Raw genomic sequence first — 22753 nt, forward strand, 5'->3', positions numbered from 1 at the left:
TTCAAAGGTGATGACGAATATGGTGTCATTGGAATAACACCAAAAGTCTACAGAAGAAGGTGGCCTACTTGATCGTTTGGATTAGCTGAAACATTTCGGATCTCCTTCTGGGGAAGATTCTCAGATCGTCGGTTAAATCGGCAAAACACCAACACGTCGTAATTATATTTTCAGTTAAAAAGGAGTTTTATTTATATCTCACTTTGACCAACAGCATTTCACCATTCGCTCTTCTTTAAGTTGGCCACTCTGTCCTTGTTTCATACAACGAGAAAACACATGCTCCAGTAACACAGGGCTACACACAGGACACGCTAGGAGCGCGTTCTAAATAATAATTACAACCGTACGTAGAAGAAAAAATAATTTAATATCATCGTAAAGAGAGATAGCGGGGAGATGTGGACCGGAAGGAGCAGCTCGTCCTCCAAGGCCACCCCGTGCTTACATTGCTAGAGCGATTATTCAACATTCTGCCTTTTCTACCTGTACACAAGTGACGAACGCCTACTTAGACCAAGCTCGACGCTCCCAGCTTGTAGAGCGCTTGCTGCTTCTGCTCTACGGCGGCGTGCAGCTGGGCGGTCGTTTGCCCCGTCGTTGGGTGCAACCCCGCGGGCGGCGGTACACCGGGCCCAACCGGTGGCGGAACGATCGAAGTCACCACGCTGCCATGCTGGTGCGGTGGCGTCCCATTCCCACGCTGATGCATTGCCGGCACGAGCGAGGAATGATGGTGATGATGATGGCCCGGGTACGACGGAAGGAAGTGTTTCGGCGAGCCGGATGAAGCCGGTGGCGGTATGATGAGGACGTTGCTCGCGCCGGCCGAAAGCAGCGGACTGGCGCCACCGCTCGGGATGTGAATTTCGCTCACCTTTCCGCTCACGTAGCCCGAGTCTTCCCCGTTCGAAGAGAGCTGATCGACCGATTTGCGGCCAGCAGCGGCGGCCATCATCGTTATCATTGCGTGTGAATGGCCACCGATGACGGAGGCGGTACCGGCAGAACCGGGATATGCAGGTTGTGGGGTGATGGTGGTGGTGCTGCTGCTCGGTTGCATTGGCTGCTGATGCTGATGATAGAGCGGGAATTCGGGCGAAGGAGTTCCCGTGCTGGCGAGCGATACGGCGGAGGAAGGATTCATGTACTTGCGGGTCGATAGGAGCTTCTCCTGCTGTTGCTGCTGCTGCTGCTGCTGCTGGAGTTGACTGTGCCCGTGTGGATGATGGTGATGATGGTTGACCGGGGTCGGCAGTCCCACAGGTGGTAGGAAGCCATCGGCCGGAATGGGATACGAACTCATCGCCGTCACAGGCGATCGATGATGGCTTTGGAAGTGCAACTCATCAAAGTAGCCTTGCTGCTGTTGCTGTTCGAGAATATCTCCTGCTTGTTGCTGGAATAGCTCGCCTGCCCCTTCCTGCAGCAGATAGGACGGAAGTGGATTGCGACTCCTAGCCGTTTGATGGACGCGCGATGACGTCAATCCCGCCATGGAGCTTAATTCCGGCGGCGGTAGTAACTTCCTCGCCGGCAGCTCGTGGAAATACGCATCCTTTGGTACACTGGCGAAGGAAGTTGGACCGTTTGCCGGCGCTGGCTTCCCGATGGCGCCACCACCATTTACAGCCGTCGAGGATGATTGTTCGTAAAGCTGAATGAGCGTTTTCGCCGTTCCGATTGTGGCCGGCTTTTCCGGGTCCTCGCCGTTCATCGGCAGCGGTGGTCCATCGACACAATCCTCATCATGATCGACCTGCTCGTGCTGTCGTTCCTCTTCCTCCTCCTCCTCCTCCTCCTCTTCGCTACTGCTGTCGGAAAAGTCTTCACAGCGTGCCATCGGTGGCACTTGATGTTGCTGCGTACGGACCGCCACATCACCGCCAGTAATGCCACTCTGCTGCAGCTTCGAGATGATGTACTTGACACGATTCGTTTCACCCAGAGTTTGGGACGCGTCTTGCTCCGATGGTCCCGCATCAGCGTCCGCTCCTCCCTCGCCGCTTCTTAGCAGCTCCTGGACGCTCTTCTGCAGCACCTGACTGCGCCAGTTCGTCCCGTTCAGGATGCGGCTCTTGAGCTCCTTCAGCTCGGCCAAATTCGCCATCGCCGATAGATCGCACCGATCGGACAGATCTTCCTCATCGTGTTCGTCCTCTTCCTCCTCCTCCTCCTCTTCTTTTGCTTCCTCTTCTTCCTCTTCATCTTCTTCTTCCTCTTCATCTTCATCCTCCTCCTCCTCCTCTTGCGATTGTCGATGCTGCTGCCTGCTTGGTCCAACCGATTTGATCGTGGTGTTGTTGGAGGAGCTGGGCGGTCCCTCCTCGAAGCAGCTGTTTGAGTAGAACCCATTCATGAGCACACCCATCGCCGCGGTCATCTCCCCTCGCGTCTGCTCTTCCCTCGGTTGGTCCTCCATGAAGTTGGTCGAGGCGAGATGATGATGTTGCCGATGATCGGCCCCGAACAAGGGTGAGCTGCGCGAAGGAGCCGTCTGGCCACCGAGCAACGACGAGCTGGGAGACATCGTGGACAGTGGCGTTGTGGACAGTGGTGACGAGCCTTGCGGTGTGGTGCGTCGAGCGCTCTGCTGTTGATGGTAGGAGGACGCGTACAGTACGGTCGTCGGGCGCTCCTTGCGCGTGGTAATGTCTTTCGCAATTTCCGGCGACACCGGAGCGGCAGGTAACAGTGATTTGGTGATCTTCTCCATCTCCTGTGCGATATCGTACCCGGGCGAGTCGCGGGCGGAACGTCCAAGATGCTTCGAGCCGCTCGAAGCCGACGATGGTTCGTAGTGATGGATGTCGCGCAGTTTGTCCAACGCAAGCACGTACCGATTGTCGGTTGCTGCCGTCGTCGTCGTCGGTGTGATGGCCGTGTTCGGGTGGGTGGCGAGGAGGGGAGAAGGCACTAAACCACCACCACCCTTTGTCATCTTTTCCAGTTCGAGGATCTTTTTCGTCTTGGTCAGCAGCTCCTCGAGCCGTTCCGTGACTTTGGCTTTTTCGCTCTTGGCCGTTGCGGGCGGTGCCGCCCCATTCGAAGAGATGGCCGACGTCGGTGTGGACGAGGTTGGCATTGAGGAGAGGGAGCGCTTCTTCACGCCCTTCAGCTCGTGGCCCCCGTTCAGCAGCCGTGGTGGCTTCTCGCGATCATTGTCCTTGTTGTTGTCGGAGGAGTAGGAGTAGCTTTCCCGCCCGGACATGGAGGAAGAGCGTGGCCGGCGTGATATCCGTATGCCTCCTACCCCGTCCGCCGGTATGGGGGGCGTTTCGGCCGACTCCGAGTGGTTCTTCATGTTGGAGTTGTTGGAGCTTTCGAGCGCATCCGACTGATGGCCACCGGCGGCGGCGGCGGCATACTGCAGCAATCGCAGATGACTTTCCAGCTCCTGTTGCTGCTGATGTTGCTGCCGATGGGCACGATGGGCATGATGGTGGTCGGAATCACCGTTAGTGGCCGCATCGAGGAAGTCAATGCTGCGCGAGAACAGCTGCCGCGTGGGGGTCGAAGCCTTGCGCAGCTGATCGTCGACCAACCCGTCGACACCGTTCGCCAGCAGCATCGCGTCATGGTCGTCCAGCAGCTCGAGGCTGCGGCAGCGCGTGAGCGTGTTGGTGTTAGCCTCGTCCTTTTTGGTTTTGCTGTTGCTGTGCTCCAACCCGCCCGAGGTCGCCGTGGTGGTGGACCGTTCCGCGATGCCTCGCTTGAGCCACTGCTCCAGATGGAGCCGCTTGTTCTCACACTGCACCCGGCTTGCTATCATCGATCTGGAAGGGAAACCGGAAAACAGTTAACACAACTGCCCACTGAAAGAAACAATTCCAAACCCGATCTTACTTGGTAAGCTCCTCTATCTGATCGTCGGTACGCATCGCCAGCGCCGTCATCCGGCTGTCCAGCTTCTCCGTCGCCCGGTGCACGTACTTCCGTATGCTTCTGCGGTTCTGGTTCATCCGCTGCTCCAGATGCTTGAAGAACGGCGCACAGTAGCACGTGTTGCCGACGCCCACCGGGCCCTTCCGGATGTTGCCGGCCAGGTCGAGGAAGTACTGCTCCCCGTTGCCGAGCGGTTCCTTCGGCAGCGTTTCCAGCTTGGGCGACGGGAAGTTGCGCGGATCGGGAAAGTAGTGGCACCCGTACGGTGACCAGTGCTTCGGATCGATTGCATCGGCCCGGGTCTCATCGTTGGAGTTGCTCCGTCGGCCAGACTTGCGGCCGGCCTCGTCCTTGCTTCGGGAACGGCGCTCATTCCCGGCGTGGTCGTGGGCGGGTGATTTGTGACGAACGGCGGCACCGCCGTTCGCGAGGGCTTCGGTTTTGTTGCGCTGGTGCTGGGAGCTGCTGCTCGAACGTTCCCGCGATCGTCTGGCGGACAGGTCGACCGGTGTGTTGAGGATGTTGAGGATTTCCACCAAGTTTTTGCGCTGTGCAATGTCCCGAGGGGTTTCGTCCTGGAAAGAGAAGGCAGTAGGTGACAATATTGCTATAGCAACGAGGCAGGTTGCATAACTTTAGGCGTCAAATGAAGTGTTCTGTATGAAGCCGCCTAAAAGTATGCAATTTACTGGAAGAACGTTCATTTTTGTTCGCTTTCCACACTGACCTGAGCATTTTTGGTGTCTTGCCGACAGCCGGCCTCAAGCAGAATCCTTGTCAGCTTGCGACGGCCCATCGCACAGGCAATGTGTAGCGCCGTGTCACCGTTCAGATTGATCCGCTCAAAGTCACACTTGGCCGACAGTAGGATCCGAATGGCACCGGCATGTCCGTACCGGCACGCGGTATGCAGCGGTGAGTCACCGTACTGGAAAAAGGGAAAACCGTTCAATATAATCAACTTGCTCCTTTCAACGTTTCCTTCTTCCATATACTTACATTATTCTGCACATCGGGATCAGCCCCTGCGAGCAATATCTCCCGGCAGCTCTGGTTGTGCCCGTTCTGGGCGGCCAGATGCAGCGCGGAAAAGCCGCCAAAGTTGCGCGTCCCCAGCAGCGCACTGTGCAGCGCTCCCTTCGTGTCGTGCAGCGCGTGCTTGATCTTGGTCGCGTCCTTCAGCAGATCGAGCGACAGGCCCGACTTGCCCGTGCCGCCGGACGATGGTTTCGTTTTGGGCAGCGCGCACAGCAACTTCACGCACCGGCTGTACCCCTTCCAGGAGGCCTCGTGCAGTGGTGTATTACCGTGCTGTGAAAAAAGGGGAAAAGAACGTCAGTAAAACAGGTAAAGAACATACCAGCACAGCTTCACTTACCACCGATTCCTTTGCGTTACGGTCGGCACCGGCGGCCAGTAGCGTTTCCACCTTTGTTTCGTCGCCGCCGGCGGCTGCCTCGTGCAGCGGTGTACGGGTTGGGTCGTGCTGCAGGTGCCAGCGGAGCCAGAACGAGAGGAAGATGTAATGGAAAAATTAATTAGTGTTGTACAACGGAAGCGGGAGGATTGTTTTGCAGCGAGGTGGTGCAGATGATAGCGATTACAACAAAACAGGTGGAGAGAATAACTGGCATAATGTTTCATTATCAGAGCGAAGGATGGACTTTTTTCGTTAATAAGTGAAACGTGTTTTTTATGTTTGCAAAACGCGATGTACAGTTTTAATTATTTATGGAAAAAAGCATTTTTTTAACAGCTTTAGAAAGGAATAAAGATCATTTGTTATCAATTTGAGTAGAATTATGCTTTATTAAATGTCAAAAAGGACGACAACACCACAAAAAGATGCGCGAATTGCATACTTTTAGGCTGCAATAAATGAAGCAATCAACAAATTTAAATAAATCAACACGTCACGAATGTCTGTAGCATCATGACCGCATCTTTTTGCGCATGAAATAAAAAAGGTCTCAACTGGCCGTTTCGTTGCAAATCGAAAATAAACGGCTCGAGGTGGTACATGGGAACAAGAAGAAAAATGTGCATTAAAGCAAGCAAGCAAAACAAAAAAACAACCTCCTGGAGGTTAATGATGACAGCACGGTTTCTCGCAGACGCGGACGCCACGACCGTGGAGAGTCGGTAAACAAATCGCGTAAATTATTGGCTCGCCTTTTTTTTCTTTTAACTCGTCGTGTATGAGTGGCACCAGCCAGACGGGCGCGCGCGCTCGCGTTTCAGACGTTGTACACAGACGGGAGAGAGCATAATGCATTTTTCGTATGCTTTTTTTGTTCGGTTTGTTTCACTCGATCAAACGTTCAATCATAACTGCAATAGAAGGAGTTTGGTTCTGCTGTTTTAAAAATAGATATCGGCTTTGACAGCCGGCTGCCTGCTTGGCTAGACCGTTCTTGAGAGAAGAGAACAAATTCCAGTCCAAAATCAGGCACAAGCACAACCCACGCACCCTGCCCCGCGTACCAGTGGTGAAGCTTTGTTTCCGTTGTTTTTTTTTGCTCATTTCTTTCCTTGCAGAGAAGTTCTGCTGTGTCGCGAGTGTCTGTGTTTGTTGCATTGAAGGAGCGCGCACGTAAAGGCTTGAGTCACGATCGGGCAATAAGCGAAAACCATCATCATTCTAATATCCCACCGACACGGCCCGGCGGCGACAATGGCCGGATTTCGATCAGCTTCAACCATCACCATCCGGCTCCTTCTCTGGCTGTGGGGTTGTGGAGTTTTTTTAAATGTAAAAGGGTTTCAGTAAAGGAAAAGGAAAAATAGATCGAAACTGTACTGCGCGGTGATAGTGCGCAAAGGAAGCAAAGGGATTAATGAAGCAGAGGAACGCGATGTGAATTGAAAAGATACTGGGAGTGTAAAATTATTAAAAAACTAATATTTTAAATATTTTTTTGGAAAAAAGGAAGTTTGCTAAACGCCTAAAAGTAGGCAATGGGGGATAATTTTATCAAAAGAGTATTTTTAACCAAACCAAGAATAATACTTAAGAAGCCATCTACGCACAAAATACAATCAAAACATTTTATATAAATAGGTTCATTTAAAATATGTATCAAAATTGAGTAACTTTTCATCTTTCATATGCTTGCGTGCTGCTGCCAACGACGGTTAAGACGTACTGCCATCATCCACCGCCCCAAGGGCCCGTGTACACACAAAGCACATCCTCCAACGTGATGGAAAGTGGAAAGCACGCGGAGCCAGTACGAGAGGCTCATTGTTGTACGCGCTGACGGAATGCAAATGAGCAATTGCAGTCGAAAGGCCCTCTTCCTTCTCCTTCTCCTTCTCCTCCTCTTCCTCGGGGAACGAGATCAGTGGAGAAGGGAACACGAACGAAGACGAATCCTCCCGGAGGACTGTTGCTCCACAATCTGACTGGTTTACCTGACGTGATTTGGATTCGGTTCGGATTGGTGGAATTTAATATTTTTGATCACTCACTTAAACCAGTCGTTGGATGGGATTGGTTTTGGTTTAATGTAATCATCATGCTGCTGCCATCATGCTGTGTGTTGCCTCAGTTAGAGCTCTATTGCGGACGCGCACTGTGTGCACAATTGTAGAGGCACATTTGTTTGCTTTTGTAAGAAATTATTATGACGTCGAGGGGCGAGACCGGGGAAAAAAGGAAGTCACTTTAAAACTTCCCCCTTTTTCCTGTGTGTTTGTTTAGCGTGTCCCCGTCGTGAACGTGAGTGGGCTTTTGTTTGGGTTCTTTCGGGCATATTACTCTGAAGTGTTTGTCGCCACCATGTTTGCGAAGGGGGGTAATAAAAGTGGAATAAAATATGAAAAGAAACGGAAGGAACGGTATGAGTACCAATGGGACGATCAGATAAGATTGGTGAATTGATTATGACAAGGGAAGGATCGTTTGAGGTTAAATTGTACCATTTTTCTTTGAGGTTTCTGTTGTGAGTCATGCTTATGTGGGCTTATGAGTTAAGAACCGAGCATTTCTTTATGTGAAATTCAATAAAGATCTACTTATGAGAAGAAAAATGCATAAATTTAGGCGTTTTATTATTGAAATTGATTACTTATGATGTCATTTATTAAATTTGCATTATAAAACGCCTGAAGCTCTGCAAAAGGTTAAGCAAAGTGAATGTATTAAAAGCTTGTACATTAAACCTAAGTTGATCTTCAAAAAACGACCATATTTGCAAAACAATGTCCAATGACAAGTATTTCTTGTTATTCCCGATACAAGATTATGACTTTTGATATCATAAAAGTAACATTATAAAAATTAATTACATCCAGTCTCCCTCGTTACTGGATGCAGCATCATATAAAATGGTGATCTCTCTCTCTCTCGCTCTTCAAATCTGTTTTATTCTCCTGCCATTTTATAGCACAACGATAGACGATACTCTTCGCAATTAATGCACACAACTAGTCAAACGCATCTCGCATGCCTTGGTCTTGGGTGGGGAGGAAAAAAACATTTCCAATAGAAGCAATAAACAGCAAACCGGCCAAATAGCCATTCGCTTTAAACAGCTACCGCGAGGAAGAAGAAGAAGAAGAAGAGACAGGGTACATAAACCCAATCCCGAATACGACAAAACCACCGCCATGCAGATACGATGCGCCTCCTTGGCCCCAAAACTGAACTAGTTTACGACTACGCGCCCCACTCCCCAACTACACTGCGCACAGCAGGCGGTGCAATATTCGTTCGTGCGAGTGCAACTCGATTTCCTGCGTGTGCACCAAATCCGGTTTTGGGCATTTTTATCACCTCCTAACGGAGGGCTGCTGCTGCTGCTGCTACATCCGCTCGTTGGGTTTGGTGTGGTGATTTAACGATCGAAAGCGTCGTCATATTCCTGCCTTGGCAGTGCGCGTGTGTGAAAAGCTATAAGGCTATCATAATTTAGTCCTATCCGAGTACTGTGCTCGTGGAAAATGCCCCCGGTTCGGGGGGCGAGTCGCTTGGGTCGGATTAATAAACATTGCGCCAATTGATACGCATATTTTGCTGCCGAGTGCGACACCGCGCACAGATAAATCATTTCACCTCCCGGGCGGTGGATAGGTCGTGTTTTCAAACTCGTAAGTGGCTTAATGATTCGTCGTCACGCAGGACCCACTACTGCTGCTCTTCGGGAGCAGTTGGATTAAGCGCGAGAGATTTTAAGACCGACCCGAGAGCCAGCAATTAAAACAATCCACCTTTTTTTCGATTTCATTTCCTATCGATGGCCATTTTTCCTTTAAGCCATGTTGCAAAATAAAACGTGTTAGGTTGGTGACGCAATCGCGCACAGGCTGGCTCTGGCGCGTGTTTCGAAAAGCGAAGTTTATGCGACTGCAAGGTGACAAATACAATTAAAATCCAATAAATCAGTGTCCGGTGCAGCATGCGCCAAGTGTCGCGGGGCGGGGCGTGCCCCTTGTGCGATGGGTCGTGGGCACGATCGCGATGATTAAACTAATAAATCGACGCATTGGTAGGCGCTATTGGTTTAGTCACGCAGGGCATATTTGATTGAAAAGGTGAATTCAGTATTCAGGTTTGAAGCGAGAGCTTCAAGGTTTCATAGAGAATGCTTAATTTCCATCAAGTACGCGCTTGTTTTGAGAAACTTTAAACAAAACGCCTAAAGGTATGCACTTGTCATTACAATTTTGTATTATTTGGAATGTTTTTGCTGCTTAACAGCCGTTAGTGTCGAAATACAGTAGAATTTGTACAGCTCTTTTATGAATAAATCATTTCCAGCCCTCCGGTATCGGTGCAAGCCGTTGAAGGCCATATCATAATGAATAAAACACATCATTAAATCATGTTGTCTTCACTACCAACCGGGCGCTACTTACAGGATCAAATTAAAATTAAACACTCGCTCGAAAACAATAACACAATAATTTGCCAAATCGGTCTGCTTATGTTTGCCTTCCAGGGGGTGAAAACATAACAAAAAAACAAAACAAAAAGGAATCAAAATTATGTTACAATTCACCATGCATCATCATACCGTGGTCCATAATTGGTGCCCGTAATGTGCTGCCCGTAATGGGCGGCCCCGCTTGAAATGTGTGCCTTTGATTGATGCAAATGTCCGCATTTTAGAATCCGCCACACAGCGAGAGAGAGAGAGCGTTGTCTGGTGCATCAACCAAGCTGCATATGCTGCTATCTGCACAGTTCAATCTACACAAATCAACACATTTTCCTTTACACCCGTAGCTTTGCAATTAATGACTCCAAGATGACACCCATATATTTTATGCAATTATTTCCCTTTCCGACGGGGTGGACAAGACACACAGACAGACAGGGTAAAACAATACAACCTTTCCTCCGGTACACACGTAAACCGGGGCCACAAGAAGTAACTGTTCCGTTTCGTTGTGTTGTTATTATTTTCGGTTCGGTTAACTCCCAACTCCCCGCCCCTTCTTGCTGCCCGAAAACCGGTCGGAAAAACCAATTTATTTTCGACCGACGGAAATCAACTCGGTCAAACTCGGAGTTTGGAGCGGGGTTTCTACAATCTCCAGGCTTTGAGGAAGGCCGAAGCGGTGGGGGTTGGAGAGGCATTTTCGGTGGTGGGTTGAGATGAGAATGGGAAAATTAATTCCTCAGCCTTACCCACCGTCCCATCTCCACCATCTTCTAAGCGTCTGAATTCAACTGGGAAAACTGAGCGGCTACGGTGGGCAGCAGCATTCGCATTCGTTCGTAATTATAGATAATATCTGCCAAAATAGCACTCGCGCGCTGCTCAAGCGCACAATTGTTGCGGGGCAGGGGAGCCTATATTTTGTATCTTTTCCCCCGGAACGTCGGACACAATAGGTGAAGGTGACTGCCGGTTTTTTTGTTGTTTATTAATACACGTTTTCTTCCGCGTCTTTTTTAGGGCCTCGACAATTCGACAGAAGGGTCACCGGTGCTATGCAACTTGCGGCTGTTGGCATGGCGATGTTAGTGGGAGAACGACCGGTAACTTCAATAGAAGAGCGCCCAGCCCGCGAGAATGGGTTTTCACAGGTTGCTCTGTTAATTTATGGTCGCAAAAACATGGCTGAAGCTGATGAGTGTGTTCTTGGGGGGTGCAAATTTATTGTGTGCAAGCTGCTTTAAAAGGCGGAAGTAGTGTTTGTGGAGGATTTTGGGCAGATGAAGAACGATGGCATCGGGCGCTGAGAAGAGAACGCAATGGTATGGTACTGATTATACGATTTAGCTCAAATTTGTAGCCGTAAAGCGGGGAATGCAACAAGATGAATGTATAACAAGATTGTGAGAGAAATAAAGTACAAAGAAAGGTAGTAAAATTCCAAAGAATATTAATCTATAAGGTAAACATATTACCTGAGAAGAGAAGAATGGATGTGAACATTCTCTTTTTACAACTATTTTTAATATAAAATATTTCCTTCGACTCCTTTGGTTTATTTCGATTGTCTTTACTCATCTATAATCGATAATTTAATATTTTGGCATTTTTTTCACACAACTTCAATTGAATCGCTTAGCCCAAAGCTTACGAATGAACCGTTCTAAAATCCTGCTCGTTTGTGCTTGCATGACCCACATCCGCAGTGCCGTTAAAGCGCGTATTTACGGCCACTTCCCGGCGGGATGGGAAAAGGTTTACTCTTCATTCTTTCCCCATTTTGATTATCATCATTGTAAACTGTTTAAAAACCATTCAAAAAATGGCCCCACCCCTGAGAAGGTTGACCGCTAACAGCAAACTACATCTCAATCCATTAGGCGTGCGTGGAGGTTCGTCGCCTGTTGGCGAAGTCTTTCGTTCCAACCTCAACAGCGGGTAAATATTTGTTTCGCATTTTGAGTGCGACTTTTTTGGAGCGCGCTTGAACAACAATTATGCTTTTGTTGCGATGGGTTTGGTTGGTCGGTGCTGGTCGGTGTGTGGTTTCAGTACGTTCTCCACCTGCTCCAGACTGTGCATTGGTGCGGGAATACTTTCTTCTCTCCTGCGGTGTGCGGAGAAAGTGGCGATCGAATTATGAAGACAAATTCGAGGAGACGACAAAGCAGCAAGCAACCCAAGCGGGGAGAGCGGGTTATGATGAGGACGCAGTTATTCTTTTGTTCTACATGGTAAGCGTAATTGATGGGGCTGGTTGTTCGATCGCCCCGAAAGCACCGTTAAAAACACCACAAATGGTCGATGAAGGTCGCGTGGTCGCGTAAGATAATACGCTGGACACCGCTTTTCTGGACACCGAGCGCATTATTATTGCCTTGTCTTGGAACACACCACATTGTCACGGTGTGCCGATAACATCCGAGAGCTTCACGTGCCGTCGGTATGCGCGCTTAATCGTTGGCAGCTTGGCAAGGGCCAGCTGAAGCCGCGGTGAGCGTCAATTTCAATGCAAATAGGGCTAGCCGCACCTGTTTGCCTTGAGAACATCGTGTTACATGCGGTGCAACGGCAGGCGCTTTGTAGTAGCGCTGTAATGTGGTAAAGAAGTAGGGCATGAGATGGAGCTGCAGCAAAAAAAAAAGGAAGGATTTTCTATAGCAAGCATTCTGGGGCGCTTATTTGGATTAATTCCATTTCCTTTAACAATTGTTCATTTAAGATGATCTGAGAGGCATCGTGAACACCCGTTATAAGGGACACAATATCAACCACACACACTAAGAAAGTGCTCATGTGGGTGAACGCAACGATTTGTAACGCAACCGCTCGTTCTCCTTTCCTTTACAACTTTCAACAAAATCAACAACAAAAAACTGTATGCTGTTTCCGCTTTGTCCTCAGTTCCATCCGGCTTGGTTGCCTTTTTTTGTGTGCCTTTTACCTAACATTTATCATATCAGGCTGAAGGCGACACTCACGAACGCGAACAAAAAAAAAAAGCGTCAACGCCCGTCTTCTGCAGCATCAACTGCCGACTGTCATTCGCAAAGCTGTGATGGAATGTAGCTGTCGCTCTTTTTTTCACTTCACTTGCGCATCGCTTTTTGCTTAACGCGTGAGCCAGAGATAAATGCATACTTCCTTCTCATGCACCAGGGGCGGCAGAAACGGCCGTGGCGTGGCCGCTCAAAGTGATGAAGAAGTTTAATAAAACTAATCTATCCATTAAGCGAAATCAAAAAAGCAAAAAAAAGTAGATGTGTGGAAGGAAACCGGAAAATGGCAAAGGAAGTGGGACCCCTTTTCCACGCATGACCCCAGATGATGCGAGCGAAGGCGTTGGTTTTTCCCTTCTTTTGCTTTTTCATCTGTAAACTTATCTTCCGTTTTTTATAAAGATTGTCTTTAAACGCGTCTTATCTTAGCGTTTCCGAGCGCGAAGAGTGTGGTTTGCGTGTGCGCGAAAGAAAATTCGTCACGAACCAGGGTTTTGATGGGGAGTTTTGAGCCCTCAGCCAGCCAGCCAACGAGACAGCGACAGACACATTTTAACACATTTGCTCGTGGGTGAAGGGAATGGGAAGGGTGTGCTAGTGCGAAGTCGTACCAAACGGTGACATTCCGCAAGGGGTTGCTGTTGTGGTGTCAGTCAGCCAGAAGAACCTGAAACCTGGTTTTATTTGTTGGGCGTTTGCGTCGCCCACGGGCCATTGTTCAATTTCTTTTCCTCGTTTTATTTTAGCGACTTTGTCGAGCGAGAGAGGGAGTGGGAGAGAGAGGTCAACCCGGCCATCGCAACGGGTTGAGCAATATGGTACGATGATCCTGTTTGTGGAGGCTTAAAAGAATGAGCAATTTTGAAAAATGAAGCCTAAACCGACATTGAATGAAATAAAAGATGGAATATAGAGCTTCCATTTCTTGATTAAGATTATTTTATACCATTTGCAATCCAAACCTTTAATTAAACAGTTTATAAACAACTTACATAAGCTTAGTAAGTTACATGTGTAAAGCATATCACATAGTTTTAGGCGGCTTTTATACTGGAATGCCTTTATTTGCATACTTTCAGGCGTAAATATCCCAAATACGCTCAATAGCGCACCCAAGCCAAGCCAAGCACTTTTCAAGCGACCCTCAATTTGGAATGCAAAAACCATGTCGCTGTACATCATAAATAATTGTGCCTTATTTCGTGCGATAAAGATCCCAAAAGCGGAATGTTTACAGCGCTGCTGGCACTTCAGGAACCCAAAAGGAACGCATTATAAAACGCTGTTTTTTCTTTATTTTACTCCCCTCCAAACAAACACCATTACATTGTTGCAAAACCGTTGTTGTGGTTTCCGCAAAAATAAAGCAAAAAAAAGGCGCTTGAAAATAAGTTCAAGCTGTACGATAAGATAAAACCACCGTCATACAGACCCACCGCACCGGGTTGTTTGTGGATTGTGTGTGTTCCCGTTCTCTTTCCCGCGCGGCGCGATGATGTGCTTGTTCGCCATTTGCTCGCTCGCGGTCGATCTAACACAGCTTCCCCCGCCCGGTTTGCGGTATTTTTGCCTTCTTTCTTTCCTGTTTTTTTGTTTTGTTTTGCAATGGAAGTGTACTCGACGATCGGGCGGAAGGTTTTTTTTTTGGTTGGTTTCATTATTTTCACATCTACGCCAAAGCTTGGCGAACAGAGCGAGCAGATTACTAATAAAAGGTGTGAATACCTCGATCATAAGTTAGGGGTGTTAGGGTGGCTCAGATAGAAGTGGGCGTTCGTGCTAATCGCTCAAGACTGGAAACGGAGACTCTTCCGTCTGTCTGTCCGTCTGTTTGCGCTTTTTTTCTTCGCTGTCTTTGCCATTTCTCATTCTTGGAGAGTTTCCAATACAAACTCACGTATGAAAAAGGCTTCGGAATAGAATTATCTTGAATTTTCTCCCGCCCTCTTCAGCACAGGAAAATGGGGGGAAAAATGGCAAAACAATCACGCAGACCCCCTTCTTGCCGCATGAGGCGGCAAAACGGGAACAGAAACAGCTGTCTCCCGAATGCCTGCCCTGTACCGATTTTGGTGTGAGGATTGCTGTTGGATGTGAAATGCAACAATGCGCTGCAACGTCTAATCGTGGGACGGAAGATAATGTCTGCGTGCGTACGTGTGTGTGTATGTGTGTGTCCAGGGCGCATGTCTACGCCTGTCGTCGTCTGCATCTGATAACAAAGTGCGCCGACAGACGCTGAAGTGAAGTGATAATTGTTCACCCCATTCCAATGGGATTAGTGGAACGTTTCCCAAGCTACCAGGCGCGGTCTCTTCGCAAACGAGATCAAATTAACCGAATGCAGGGGGGTTGCAGGGAGAAAGAGAGTCGTTTAAATCCATGGATCGCGAGGGTGATTGCGCTATGAAATGATAAATGATAATTTGGTTTGTATGATCGTCTCCTTTCTGGGGAGGGTTTTTTGTGTGTGCAGAGCTTGGGGGATAGGTTGATAAATACTGTCCATTAAAAAGGAACATGATTTTATCTTTAACGATGTACCAACAAGAAAGAGAGAAGAGCCTCCACCTCACCAATATAATCCTCTTTTAAGAGTTTTTTTTTCTTAGCTTCCATTTTTACCAAGAAAATCCTCCAGGGAGCGATTACAAAACAGTCCATTTATAGTAAACAGTAGCCTCCCCCTTTCGATGGCACTATTTATCATCCGGTTCTCGATAGGAAAGTCACAGAACAGGACACTCGAGCGTGCGTTGACTGAAACCGATCGACCTCCGGCGTAGAACGAAAGACGCCCAACGATCGATCAAGCGACGAACCCTACCCCTGGCCGGCCGGCTTAAAATCACTCCACTCCCTGCTGTGGGGTGCTGAAGGGTAGCAGCAGCATTTTGGAGCAGGAATACAGGAACAGGAACGTTTGCTTACAGAAACGCTGACCTCCCACCAAGGGCCGCTGAACGGTACTTTGACGGGGTACTATGGCCGTGCTGCTTCAAAGTCGCTGCTCCACATTTTGATGAATGAGGTTATTAAATAAACACCTTCGCGCTGCCGCTTGCCTGCTGAAGTGTTGAGATGGTGAAAAAGGTTGATTTGCTTATGTAAGTGTGTGTGTGTGATGTGCGGACAGGTCAGCCCAGGAAGTCCCGTGTGTGAAGAGCCGAAACATAATCTTCCACCGGTCATGCCGGTCATGATCGAGAGCGTTGAATAATATTTGTTATTTGTAGAGGGTTTTTTTGTTTGAGAACGGACTGATCTCAAACTCCCGATCGGAGTTTGGCACACCGATGGGAGAGTTATTCGGAATCAAAACAAATCATCGCCCCACATAAGGCCTGGATTAATGCGGTGCGCTTCACCAAATCTTCTCCCGCTGGTGAAGGCTTCACCGTAGCTTTGTTTGTGTGCTTTACTCTGCTCACGCAACAAACATGTGGCTTCATATATAAGACCCGATCCGATCGAAGCAGCTATAGGCAAATTGAAATATGAATGAAGAGCAAGCAGAAGCAACGGAAGAACCGTTTCTGGTACTCCACCAGCAAGCTTCCACGCACACACACTTTTTCGATGGTGTTAATTTAAAGTTCCGCACGCAAGCAAGATCCCCCCCCCGCCTCTGCAATGCGCTCAAGAGGAAGCTAACGGCCGTTTGTTCGAAACCGATGTTTGATTTGCCTCCGACAACCGCTTGGCTTGGTGCGGCTACCGAAACACAAATTTGCCCCAGCATTCAACACAAACCTCGAACCGATGGGGGAGTCGATGCCGTTGCGCTGATAAATTAGGAGCAACCAAGAAACGAACCAAAGACTTTGAATGTCGGCCTCTTTAGCCTCTTTTCCTTCCAACTGTGTGTGTGTGTGTATGTGTAGCTTGCAGGGTTGGGAATCGTTTGAAACAGAAGCCAAGGGAGAGGAGGGGCACGTACGTCTAGTAGCACACGGTGGCCGCTCGATGTTGCTGCCACTAAGCGGTTTTTGCGATCGACTGGCAAGATAGAGGCGTGCGTTAAATCGCTACCCATGTTTTGTGTACAAGCGATACACGAAATCAATAGTGATTATGTTTGATGTCAAGCAATAAATAATTGTGAAGCGAGTGTTACGGGGGGAGTTGATGTGATGTGTTAGGGAATCGTTTGCTACTGCAATGGTTAAGCAAGAAGCAAGTGTAATGCTGAGCAGTACAAGAGTGATCCATGCAGCGATTGGTTGAACGAAATTATGCTTAAAAAGAGATCATTTCTGCTGTTGTTAAGTGGCAAAGAGGATAAATATGTATTCAGTTTGCCGAAATGTAAATGAAAAATGCTTTAGTTGACTCATAAATCTCTATACAAAGGTAACTCATTCATGGGACGGGACGGTGGCATAAAACTGTAATCCAATCAACCCTGAAACATGATTCCTATCTCCTCTTCAAACAACCCGCCGCCCACCACCACTAACAAGCGATCCGTTCAAGGCTGATACACATGTGACTTGTGCTAAAGACAAAATTGCTCCCACTCGAAGAGGTTCCAAGCGTTCCATCACGCACCAGAAAGCAGTGTGTATTATATTTGTTTAACAGCAACAGCAATATCTTCACGAGAAAAAAACACACACACAATGACACTGCATACGGTGGGTGAGAGTTAAGTAAAGCAACCGCCTCCCCCCATAAAAGATCAACCTTCGCACGACGCTAGTTTATCTCTTCTAGATATGAATTCTTGCAAAAGATTGAGCGCACTTGAAAGCATTAATCAACCGTTTGCCGACATGCAAGCGCAGCGAGATGGTGCTGATCTCGGCGTGCGTTGCTTGCCAAACAGCTTCCTTCTATCCGCCTGCCTGTTTGCACGATGGGTGATGAAAGGTATTTTAATTTATTTAATCATCACAACATTCACCACACGTCGTAGACACCCGGGAACGATGGAGCAGATTATGCGTAATGTAGTTTGTTTTTTTCAGACCGTCTGTGTCTGTGGCGGCTGTGGTACGGTTTCATGCTTCAGCCCCAAGTTTGCTGGAAACCGTTTGATGAAATGTGATCTTTGAGCTGAAGCCGTTTGGGAAAGAATTTATTCCGTACGCCCAGCATCATCTCTTTAATTCCTTCTCATCATCATCATCATCATCAGCAGCAAAGGTGTGTGCGGCTGCACGATAGAAGACCCGTGTGGTTTGATTTCTCACACCCCCGTCCCCAATGGTGCGTGTAAAAGCATGGTTGCGCGCACGGTTACAGCATTCTTTTCCGGTGAGACACGCGCGTACGATTCATCAACGGGTTTCCAAAAGTTGCGACGACTCGTGTGTCTTTTCCTAGCAACAGAATACAACCATCACTGCGCGCGTCCAGCTTACGCAGGAATGATAGATTTTAGATTGCCCGGAAGAGACGCACCCTTCGGTTCGTTTTTACAAAAGACTTGAACGCTTCTGCAAGCGACGAACCCCGTGTCGTGGCGGGTGGAATTTAAATTGCGATCAAAACGCTTTTGATGGTTGTTACTGAGGTGTGTATGTGTGCTTGCTTGTGGCAAGTGAAATAAACCCTTTGTGAGCCTCCCAGTGGCTGTTGTCATTGTGTAATCGATTTTTGCCCGAACAAATGCCCCACCAAAAGCAAGTCCCCCGTACCGAACACAGCAGGGAGCCGTTTGATCGATTTTCTATTGTGAGAACCTTCAAAAACCCGTGCGGAAAATTGGGCAGTGCTTCCACGGTTCATTAATCCTATTTTGCCCCCCCCCCTCCCCTCCCTGAAAGGGCGAATAAATCTGCACCTCTATGGGGGTGGCCGTTTGTGCCTTTTGTTGTTGTTGTTGTTGTTGTCGGGTACAGCGCGGAAAGCGATTCCAGATTCCGTTGTAAAATAGATGGTCTAGCTAAATGGATAAACTCTGCGGCTTTCTTCCCACTTTTCCCGCTTGATCGTCAACAAACTACACTCGCCGGAATAAAGACCGTTAATGATTTTACCGCACATGACGCCAAATTCTCTTCTGGGAAGCAGCCCAAGTAGGGGGATGGACCAGGGAAATGATTCCACTTACCGGTACTGCACCATTGCCGTTGATGTGAGGCACGACGGTGGTGCCGGTGGTGGTGGTGGCGCCGGCGGTCGGCGTGTTGTCGATGGTGTTCGGGAGTGGCTTCTCCCTCGCAGGCTGCAGGGTGGGCTCATTATGCATGTCTGGGTTCTAGAGCGGCCGGATCCCGTTTCGCATCGCCTGTCCTGTCCTCTCTGCGTTCGCTTGGGACGGTTTGGAAGCAGCACTAAACTATAGAAGCAAAACACTGCAACGGAAGAGAGTGGAAGAATGAGAAGAGGAATATTAAAAAAAAGTTGGTTGAAGACGCAAAGAAGCGAAGAACGAAACCGGCAACACAACAATCATTAGCGTGCGGTACACACTAGACGAGACAAACAAGAGCGGTAGGGCGCGCAATTGCGTGAAATATGCCCGTGCTCCAGTTTTACGGTTGGTTGGGCAATAAATGATCACTTTTCTCAGCCCCCCTCCCCTTCCACGATTGACCCAAGGGAGCAAGAGGGAACGATTCATGAGCCTAACGCACAGCCTGTAGTCGCATATGGTGCGTGCGAGTTGACGGTAAAGGGAAAACGATTTGCCAAGAGTAATGAAATATCCATTACCTAGGGGTGGAAGTTGGAATGGGAGGAATGAAAATTTGAATTCATGTTTGGGTAAAGCGTGACAGTAAACGGTGGCAATCAGGTGAAGCTTAGAAGCGACCAAAAGACGTTTAATTTGAATGGTGGTTGGGGATAATGTGATGCTCTAAGTTGAGATGTTGGAGATCATTAGATAGTTCCAGGCTTTCTTTCGCGATAAAACAAAAAGTCCACATAGTTTTTGCTCGAGTTTTTGAGTCCAAAGGGGAGCTTCCAGCGGGAAATGTTTATGTAGTGCTTCATAACTTCAATTGGCACTAAGCACTTGTCGATATGGTTAATATCTGAGAAAAATTTGGAGAAGTTGGAGGAGTGTAGGCTTAAGTTGAAGCCTTCCGATTCAATGTCTAATTATAAAGTAGTGCCTATTTAAACTATTCAAATTCATTGATTGCTTCATGTGTGGTTAAGAAGCGTTATGGAAGGACATCTCAGAACTCCAATGGTCGCGCCATAAAGATGATATCTTCAAGGTGACACTGTGAACTGAGGCTTTGGCAAAGAAAAGGAACTTGAGCTTCAAAGTTACATCTGCTGAGCAGAATTTGATCTCCTCATGCATGTGGACAACATTCATTTTAAGCGTTAAAGGCTTAGGTTCTTTCCCAAGCTGCATTGCCCAACGTGTCTAACGTCCTCAATAATGTCGAAAAAGCCACAACAATTACAACACCCTGTCACCTTATGCTGCTGTAATATACAACCCCAACCCGACCTCAATTCTTTAACCTCAAACTTTCAAATCGCTTTGGGCACATCCGATAACTAACGGACAGTTCGTAACACCGCCAATAAACCGCACGCGCACGTTACAGTTATTTACATTTCAACCAAGTCCAAGTCAGTGAAAGGAACTCATTAATATTGGTTCTTTTGAAAATGGTCCAGCAGATCAGAAAAGGGGTTCGATTTCGCGCCAGCCACAGGTGGTACTTTTGTGGTCCGTCCACACTAATGTTTCATATTTGGGATGGCGTTTAATATATGCATTCAGGAGGAGAGGATCGGCTTTCCATCGATCTCGGGCCACAGCGTGCTATTTCTTCCACTTCCTTTAACAGTACGGTGCTAATGGAAGGATGGTAAAAAAACACACACAGACAACAGACAGCAACATCGAAACAAAAGTCCCACAAGGCACACAACAGCCACAACTTCATTCAGCTGGGAGAATGAAAAGGTCCATTATGTATCGCTTGCAGCGCGTTTAGCTTGCCCAACGCTTTCCCGCCCTTTTGTTGCTGGGCGGATCTCTCTCGGAAGCGATACAAACGGAAGCGAAAAGTATCAAGTACCCTTTAATCCGACGGCAACACTCAATGTATCGGGTGTGTGATAGGAAGCGGCGAGGAAAGATAAAACAAACAAACACCAAAAATGCGTCACTTAGGGCGCCCACAGCGCGATGGAGAACAAAAAAATGATCCCAAAACGGCAGCAGCAGCATCAGGTGTGAAGTAATAATGGTAGCCAACCGAACATTGGAAATCCATTAGCATGTTTGACTTTGTTTTCCCATTTTCGAAAACCACCGCTCTCCGTCGGGTATTTGAACAGTCTGATAGTTACAGTTTGACCGGGGAGGTTTGAGGTTAGGGTTAAAAAGTAGAGCTAGGACACAACAAAAGCGACGCAAAACGGGCTGATGATGGCTGGGAGGCGGCAGCAATCGAACCGTTGTTGGAGAGCTTTCCTTTAATCCCACTTGATGGCCTTTCCGTCTCGAAATCGTTCGTTCCTTAACAGGAAAGAACAGGGCGTCCCCTTTCCCCAGCGATCAAGTGGGATTGTTTGTGTTTAAAGCTTTCTTCTAATTCCCGACGCTCCTAATTTCGATGCAAATTCCACTTTCGAAGGTGATCTAGTTTATCCAAATTTAAATAATAACACACGAGATACGGGATCGAGAGGGCATGTCTTGGATATTTCAAGCACACTTTCGCTGTTATCTTGTCTCTTGCTCGTAACAGTCCTTTCCTGTCCTACACGGATGTGATTCATCACGCTCGTAGAACAGCATGCGTGCGTCTAGTTCTATACGGCTGAAACCGTTTCCTTATATGTACACTCTCTACACGCGACACGCCAAAATTAGCGTGCTTCAAATGGATGGGGCTTAATGCCGCAAACGAACCGAACAAACCGTTGTTCCGTTTCATAAATCATCACTAAGCAGGCATATCGTTGGCAACGCGTGTCCCGTTGCGCCCGTTTCGCCCCAAAAGCGGAAATGTCAAATAGATCTTTTCTGAGGGGCAAGCCTAGAACGGTCGTTTTGGGGGGCCGATTCTTTATTGCCGTACCATTGCCTGCGATTTGCCACCCAAAAAGCTGCTCGGCAGTAAGGGCTTCACGAGAGCAGTGTTTGATTTATGCTACTCAACCGCAGAAAAAGCGTTTTTTCACGCATAAAGCTACAAGCTAACAAGGCCGTGCAGCAGCCTCGACGTTCCTTGGCGCCCGGATAGAAATGACAATTTTGGTGAGTTTTTTTTTTTCGTTTGTTTTTCGCTCTCGGTACCATTCAATTTTAAACACAACACACCAGCACTGGTAGATTCATTTACTGCACCCCTTCGCCATTAGCATGAAAATGGAAAGCGCTTTTTTGAGCTGGAAGTGTCTTGGCGGTGGCAAATAATATGAAAGAGGTGAAGGAAAATGGGAAGGACAGAAGGAACAAAAAAACACTTCCAAGTGAAACAATCGAACCGGTTCCTCCGTGCGCTGGGATGGATGGCCGCATCGAATCCGTCACCGGGCTCCGGACATGGAGTTGATCGATCTGTCACCGTCATCTGTGGCGAAAACTGGAAGTCCCAGTCTGATGCAAGTGGAAGTTGAGTTCGTGTTACTGCGAGTTAATCCTTTTGTAAGGCTTTTGAAGGGGATCATACACATAGGAGAGGTTTCCGTACATGTTTTGCTCACTTTAACCAGTTTGCCAAACTTATTTACATCCAATCAACACGTTTTATTTTGTGTATAGTACAGTAAAAAGAGATAAACAATTAGCCAAGACATGTTTCCCACTTCCACAGCGCCGCCGTACACTCGAAAGGTTACGAAGAACATTCCACCCCGAAATGACATCTCACGTTCGGTGGGTTTGGAATTTTGACAGCGTTTTAAAATTGCTCCAACCCCCAAGAGCCAGCCTTTCTGCTGTTGGTCACACCTCTCGCGCAAAGGGACAGCGAGAAGGAACAGAAAAAATCTGAGGCAGCTCCCTCGAAAAGACGCTCCCGAAATGATAAAGAAAGATTGGAAGAAGATTGAATG

At 48.0% G+C, this 22753-nt stretch overlaps 1 protein-coding gene across 1 annotated transcript in view; it reads right to left on the reverse strand.

Moving 5' to 3' along the window:
- Positions 1-186: 186 nt before the first annotated feature.
- Positions 187-22753, reverse strand: part of LOC120899652 — a 47079-nt gene continuing 24512 nt past the window's right edge. The window contains exons 2-7 of the mRNA XM_040305727.1: positions 18828-19071; positions 5264-5371; positions 4885-5196; positions 4613-4813; positions 3847-4460; positions 187-3776 (exon numbers count right to left, since the gene is read on the reverse strand). Of these exons, the coding sequence (XP_040161661.1) occupies positions 512-3776; positions 3847-4460; positions 4613-4813; positions 4885-5196; positions 5264-5371; positions 18828-18965 (4638 nt within the window). The 5' untranslated portion in view covers positions 18966-19071 and the 3' untranslated portion in view covers positions 187-511. The remainder of the gene's footprint in view (positions 3777-3846; positions 4461-4612; positions 4814-4884; positions 5197-5263; positions 5372-18827; positions 19072-22753) is intronic.

This window comes from Anopheles arabiensis, chromosome 3 (genome assembly GCF_016920715.1).
Source record: "Anopheles arabiensis isolate DONGOLA chromosome 3, AaraD3, whole genome shotgun sequence".
NCBI classification, from domain to species: domain Eukaryota; kingdom Metazoa; phylum Arthropoda; class Insecta; order Diptera; family Culicidae; genus Anopheles; species Anopheles arabiensis.